Here is a 7,126-nt window from a genome sequence, read left to right on the forward strand (position 1 = left end):
GGCTTCTTACAGAGTAGAGTGATCCAAGCCATTTAGCTTTGACCTTTACAGACTTCTCTGTCTGGGGAAGATGGATAGATGACACAAGTCTGAGGTTCTTGAGGACCAAGTGACTGTTGAGAGCATGGAGTCAGTGCCCCAGGGTCCTGGGAGAGCACTGCATATCCTGGTTTCAGTCAGACACAGCATAGTTATGTCTGAACTTCCTCATCAGTTTGGTCTGACAGAGCTTTTAGTTGTCCTAGCCTCCTCTGAAAGCTGGGAAAGAAGGAAGTGTGAGAACACTCGAGAGGTCAGCCTCTAGGAAGTGGCTGAACCACTCCATTCCATTTTTAGTTACCCCTCTTTTAAAAAGAGGAACTGTGAGTGGAAAGACAATGGGCACTTTGCAGTACTGGAGAAGGAGGCTGGGTGCTACTGTTATCTTCTGGTGATGGGTGGAAAGAGATGATGTTAAGTGCTTGGTGTGGCACCTTCCTCAATGACTTTTGCTCTGTACCTCTGCTCCTCAATCTGCAAGTTTACTGAAGTATTGCTGGGCATGTCACAGCAACAGATCGAACTGCTGTCCTGAGAAAATGCTGGGTACAGGTTTTGTCTGAGCTGAGATGATGGAGTTGGCCACCAGGCTTGTGTCAGAAATACAAGTGCAAGACTGCTGCCACATCTTTTCTAGTAATGCCCAGACTCAAATTTACAATCTCAAGCACTCTGTGTTCTGGAAAATGGTAGAGATGATGTAGAATGTTTACCAATGAGTGATACCCATCCGCTTCAGGAACGGTAATGCCGTCAGCCTCTCCGCGCCACCGATCACAGCGCTGATTACGCCAGAGCCTGTGCGTCACTGCCGGATCCCTGATCTGCCATTGGATGGGAGCCTTCTCTTTGAATTCCTGTTCTTCATCTACCTACTGGTAGCCCTCTTCATTCAGTACATCAACATCTACAAGACTGTCTGGTGGTACCCATACAATCATCCTGCTTCCTGCACCACACTGGTGAGTTCCCCAGCAAGTGCCGTCACTCGTCTTTTTTCAGCACACAGCTTCTTTTCATGCTTCTTCAGTCCAGGAATCATCAAGCATTTGACATTAAGGGAGTGAATGGGAGTTCACATGCATCCCCATCAGCCAGGGCCATGTCATCCCCCATTTTGCAGGGGAGAAAATACATGTAAGGTGAGAGAGATGAGTCAGCAGATGTACAAGTTTTCATTAGGATCTCACAGCAGGTCAGCAGCAGAGCTGGGAGGGTATCAGATCCTCAGGTTATGTAAAGCTCCTGGGTTTCAGTCTTACTGCTGGCCCAATAAGCTGCACAAGCTGGCAGTGCCCTGTCCGTGAGAGAGCTGCACCTGAGTGCAGCAGCCTCTGCAACCTGTACCATGTTCCTGCTGCTTGGGAGCCTGAGGTGGTTCCTCAGTTACCTGTGCCGACAGGTGGTGCTGGTGTCCCAGTCACCAGCTCCAAGATCAGCTCTGCGGTGCTGGACAGAGCTTGCACAGAAGTCAAGGCATTCCGTTTTGGGCTCCGTGCCTGGGAGGACTTAATGGCCATTTGTTTGTTCCCGTTACAACTCAAGGATTCTTTTTTACCCAAAATATCCTTCAAGTCCCAAACAGCAATATTCAGGGTCTGCTGACTGTTCTAGCCAGAACATATTTGATGGCTTCACTGAAAAACTCTAAGAGCTGTATCTAAGTTGATGCAGTCAACATGAAATTTCTAATACAGATCTATGGCCTGTGAAGATGATGTTTCTCAGATCAATTTGATTTCATCAGGGACCACTGGTTGCTACAGAGCATTTTTGAGACCATGAAGGAAAATGAGCTGGTGTGCTCACTTTAGACTCCCTTTTGGCAGCCCTTGGTCTGGTTGTTCAGGGGCTTTTCCCTGGAGAACCTGCAACCTGTTCTTCATGGTAGGATTCTGGTCCTAGATGTCCCTTTGACCCCCAAAATACCTACCTGAAGGGTGGGTCTGTTTCGTTTCCAATGGAAATCACTTCAGAGGAAGGAACATCCCTATGGAGATCTTCCTTCTGGAGACATTCCTGTGTTACTGATGTTTATCCCTTCTCCCTCATCCCTAATAGGGGGATTTGGAGAACGCTTACATGAGGTCCTTATGTGCTCTCAGCAGCCAGCTTTCTAGTCCCACCCCATCTGGGTGGTTTCAGAGTCCCTTTCCCTGCTGAAGACCTTTTTCTTTCCTCCAGAATTTTCACCTCATTGACTACCACCTGGCGGCGTTCATCACAGTGATGCTGGCGCGGAGGCTGGTGTGGGCCCTCATCTCTGAGGTAACATTCCCACTGTTCCCTCTCCTGCCTCTAGTACTTATTGCAGAACATGACAAAGTTCTCCAAGTTGGAGGGTTTCTTCTTTCAGAAACGTCTGGATGTGAAGGACTAAGGGCATTCTTAGCACCGAAACGGTGATGCCCTTTTGCCTTGGAGTTTTCTCCTTGGCACCGTTCATGTCCTTCAGTATTGGATAGCTCTACTGCCTCTGCATCTAGAAGGAGATTAAACAGTCCTGCTTCCTTATTTATGTCTGCAGGCAGAATATTGTACCCCACTATCTCATGCTAGAGAGGTGGCCAATAGAATTGCACATCAGGTAGCAAAAAGGCAAATAGGGAGGTTAGCCAAGACTAGCAGAATGAACAGGAGATTAGAGGGGGAAAGGTCAGGAGGATGTCTAAGCACACCAGAGGGAAACAGGAATGCTGGTAGAATTGCTTTTCCAGTCCTAGTTACTCAGTAACTCAGACTCTGGTCATGTCACCTCAGCTTTTGAGACCTTCATTGTGTTTGTGAGAGCAGAACCAGGCCAAATAGATACTTGTAAAAGGTCATTTTGAGGAAAATGGAAGTTTTGTCCACTGAAATGGTTAATACAGCTCTAGGCTAAGCAACTAAGCTGTGTTTAAAAATAAGCAAAGAAAGTAAAGGAACAGTTAAGTCCTGTTGAATAGATGAACGGAGAAGATGTGGTCTCTGGAGTTCTCTTTTCATCTCTGATTGCTGTCATTTTCATTTAAGTTCACATCCTCTGTAGAACTTCCCATAGACTGAAATTTCTGCATTGAAACCTTCCATGAAATTCTTGCACATCCCATCTATTGGCTCTAACCCTTAAGAATCTCTTCATAGGTCAGTTTCCATCTCCCCTCTGGAGACAAGAACAAGCTTTCTTGCTGTGGTGCCTCCTCACTAGACTGCAGCCTGTACATTCAATAGATATGAGTCATGCAAGCCTGGTTTTGGCATTGCCAAAGTGCACCATCTTCTCTCCCCTCAGCTGAGTAAAGAAAAGAGGAAATGGGTTTCAGGCTATCCTGGACTATCATCAGAGGAATAAGGGACTTTAGCAAAACTTCAGAGCTGCAAAGTAGAAAATAGTTTTTTTCAGAGGCCCTATTTTAGTCATGCCCTACAGCTTGTCATTATTTGAATATTTTGGATTCTCTCAATCATTAATAAAATCAAAGTCATTTACCTTTGTAAGAGAATCAGTTTCCTGCTCCTGGGATGAATAGGGCAGCTATCCCTCCAGGCACCCCTCTCCCTGATCCTCCTCCACAGGCACCCCTTGTGCTCATCTTCTAGCACTAGTGTTGCAGGGCTGCTGAGCATTTTTTCTCCATTTGCAGGCCTCTCAGGTGGGTGCAACATCAGTGGTCCACTACATGGTGCGCCTGGTGCTGCTCACCTTCTGTGGATGGGTGCTCTGCTGGACTTTGGTCAACCTCTTCCGCAGCCATTCTGTTCTCAACCTTCTCTTCCTGGGCTACCCGTGAGTCACACTACCTTGTACCTTCTGGGCAGGGGAAGCACAGCTGCTTGGAGGTGGCATGAGCCACCATGGGAAGCAGAGCTGTTGGCTGTAGTGTCTCCTTGTCTTATGATTAAAGGGGAAGCAGGAGTGGCTGGGGGATGGTGTGAGGAGGTGGCACTGAGCTGATGAAGCAAACTGCCTCAGTGTGCTATTTGTTCGAGGGGCCTTTACTGTGACTTGAAGAGTTGAGCCATTGGGATTGCTGGTTCCACAAATGGGATTTAAAGAAGCTTCTCTGCACAGTTGTTGAAACCTTCTAAGGGGGGAAGAGTTGGCCCCTAGCTTCTGGAGCGAGAGTTCCTATGTGGTGTGACTCTCCTAAGGGCCAACATCTGTTGAGAAGGTGCCCCCTGCTTCATATTGGGATGAATGCTATTTCAGCCATTTCTTTCTTTCTTTCATGACAGGTTTGGTGTCTATGTCCCTCTGTGCTGCTTCCACCAGGACAGCAGAGCACAGCCTCTACCTGCAGACTGTGGTTACTTGGTACAGGACCAGGTGGTGGATGATGGAGCTTCAGCTGTCAGCAGCCTGGTCAAAGATTTCCTCTCACTTCTGTGGGAATCCCTGAGAGAACAGTTCAATAATCCCACGTCTATCCCCACCCACAGCTGCCCCCTTTCTCCAGATCTCATCCGCAATGAGGTGGAGTGCCTAAAAGCAGACTTCAACCGCAGGATCAAGGAAGTTCTCTTCAACTCTCTCTGTATTCCTGCCACTGTGTTTTGTGAAGGTAACTCTTGTCTGGCTCTCTCTGTGCCCCTGCCCGCCGTCTCCTTCTGAATGTTGTGTGAATTGCTGCCAGGCCAGATTCCTGGTTAATTCCCCTTTTCTCTGTCTCCCCTTTGGCAGCCCGGATAGCGGAGCATGGCTGCATCCGGAGTGCACTAGTACTGCTCCTGGTTGGCGGATAGGTATTGCCATAAATGTGATGCACCTCTAGTCCCATCACCCACTTACTAACTCCCCTTCTCCCACCCCCTGTCCTAGGCAGATGGATAGCTGTGTTCTTCCTAGAAAAGAGAACCTGTTGTTACCTGTCTCAGATCCAACAATCCTGGGTTTTGAGTGCTTGGATCAGAGGCTTTGGTGGTCAGCCTGTTAGAGCCAACTAGGATGCTTGGCAAGCTAAATCCAAGAACCTCTTGTCAGTGTGGGGGTTGTGTTTTTTCATCTGTCATTTTTCTAACTTGAACAAGCTCCAGTTGGTGCAGAGAAATGGGCAGGGCTCCACAATCCATGTAGCAGCCTTGGTGCAATTGGTGCTCCTGGGGCAGTTCTGTGGTAAGCAAACTCCCTTGTTATCTGCTGCTGGAGGAGGAGATGCACCAGCTGCAGCACCGTCCCCTGCCCTTTCTCCTTCAGGTCAAGGAGAAGGGAGTCTTGAGTGTTTCCTAAGCTGTAACCCTCTGAAATCACCGGTCCAAAAGCGCATGCCTGTAATGTGTGGTGTGGGTCTGCTGGATGCACACGCAGTATGTCCCTTGTCATTCCTTCTTCTGTTTTGTGACAGTGGTGCCAAGTTCTTGTCTGGTCTCTTTGCAGAGCACCCAGTACTACGACATGCGCTGGTCCTGTGAGCACCTCATCATGGTGTGGATCAATGCCTTTGTCATGCTCACTACTCAGCTGCTGCCTCCCAAGTACTGTGACCTGCTCCACAGGTCAGCCGCCCACCTCGGCAAGTGGCAGAAACTGGAACATGGTTCCTACAGCAATGCTCCACAGCATATGTGAGTGTGGGGATGGGGAGGGGTTGACATGCCTATCAAGGGGCTGAGAAGACATTCTAGTAGATGGGAGCAAATACCAGCAGTGCTTATCTACTGAGGATACTTCTGCACTCCACGTGCAACTCTACTGGCCTTTCTGTTCCCTGCAAATAGAAACATCTGCTCTAGAGAGCCGAGTTCTTCCAGTCACTGCTGGTTTGTTCCCAGAAAAAAACTCTGAGATTCTTCTCGTCTACTGGCGAGTATCTTGTGCAGGGGCAGGGGGTGGTCCCCTCTGCAGTGGGTTAGGTTCTTGCACTGGGAGCCCTGTTCATGTTACTCAGAGTTCATTTGAGGGGCTTGCGATCCCACTGGAGAAGCACTGTGATGTGATCTAGGACATGTCCTTGTGGCAGAGACTTCAGTTATTTTTCAAGATGCAGTCCTTTACTTTGAACCCTTGTCCAGGTCATTGAGAGCACAGATGCTAACACTCTGGCATTCTTTCTCCACAGCTGGTCAGAAAACACAATATGGCCACAAGGAGTTCTGGTGCGACGTAGCCGATGCCTGTACAAAGCAGTTGGGCCTTACAACGTAGCAGTGCCTTCAGATGTATCCCATGCCCGCTTCTATGCAAGTATCTCTTCTCTTGCTTGATGCCTTGCAATTGTGGGAGGGAGGTCAGGCTCAAACCTAGATGCAGCAGAGCAGATTGTGCAGAACAGAGTTCAGTGCTGTGCAACAGCCTGTTGCTGCTAAACAAACAGCCTGTTTGCAGCTGAGGGACTTTCCCACTGCACTATTACAGTGACCTCTGGGCAAGACAGAAGCCACTGCTGCCCTGTCAGTGCTTTCTCACTGAGGTGATCCAGCTCTCCCATCAGGCTCTGGCATACTCCTAAGGAGGTTCTAGTTAACATCTTTCAGGGAAACTGGAAAATAGGTCAGCAGGCCAATAGGTTACTTCATCCGTCCTCCCCTTCTCAAGCAAAATGCCACTTTTACGTGCCTTGTTTCTTACTCAGTTTTCTCTAAGTAGCAGCTAGCAGTGGCTGGAATACAAGCATTTCCTCTGCCCTGCAGTGCTGGCTAGCTCAGTGGTGCCTGACAGCATTATGTACATGCCCTCCTCCCTGCAACACTGCACAAATGAAAGAAATCAGCTGTCTTTTTTAACTGTTTCCTTGCAGTTCCTTTTTCACCGTCCATTACGGCTGCTCAACCTGCTGATTCTCATCGAAGGCAGTGTGGTCTGCTACCAGCTCTACTCACTGCTGCGTTCAGAGAAGTGGAACCATACCCTCTCCATGGCCCTCATCCTTTTCTGCAATTACTACGTCTTATTTAAGCTCCTCCGGGACCGGATAGTATTAGGCAGGGCATACTCCTACCCACTTAACAACTATGGACTCAAGGCACACTAGGCCTGGCCAAACGTGTACCCCTTATCTTTCTCTTCCCACAGAGCAGGGAGGGAACCTCAAAAAAAAAACAAAGATATTTTCATACAGTTCTATTTTTTTCTTGCGGCGTTTATAAATATTTAAAATATTTTATATTTTGT

General features: G+C 48.3%; 1 protein-coding gene across 1 annotated transcript in view; it reads left to right on the top strand.

The window, feature by feature from the left end:
* Positions 1–7,126, top strand: part of TMEM39A (transmembrane protein 39A) — a 7,952-nt gene extending 826 nt beyond the window's left edge. The window contains 8 exon segments of the mRNA XM_009078059.1: positions 779–1,001; positions 2,224–2,307; positions 3,663–3,805; positions 4,255–4,551; positions 4,553–4,580; positions 5,393–5,580; positions 6,075–6,195; positions 6,753–7,126. Of these exon segments, the coding sequence (XP_009076307.1) occupies positions 779–1,001; positions 2,224–2,307; positions 3,663–3,805; positions 4,255–4,551; positions 4,553–4,580; positions 5,393–5,580; positions 6,075–6,195; positions 6,753–6,986 (1,318 nt within the window). The 3' untranslated portion in view covers positions 6,987–7,126.

Source organism: Acanthisitta chloris, unplaced genomic scaffold (assembly GCF_000695815.1).
Source record: "Acanthisitta chloris isolate BGI_N310 unplaced genomic scaffold, ASM69581v1 scaffold22937, whole genome shotgun sequence".
NCBI lineage: Eukaryota > Metazoa > Chordata > Aves > Passeriformes > Acanthisittidae > Acanthisitta > Acanthisitta chloris.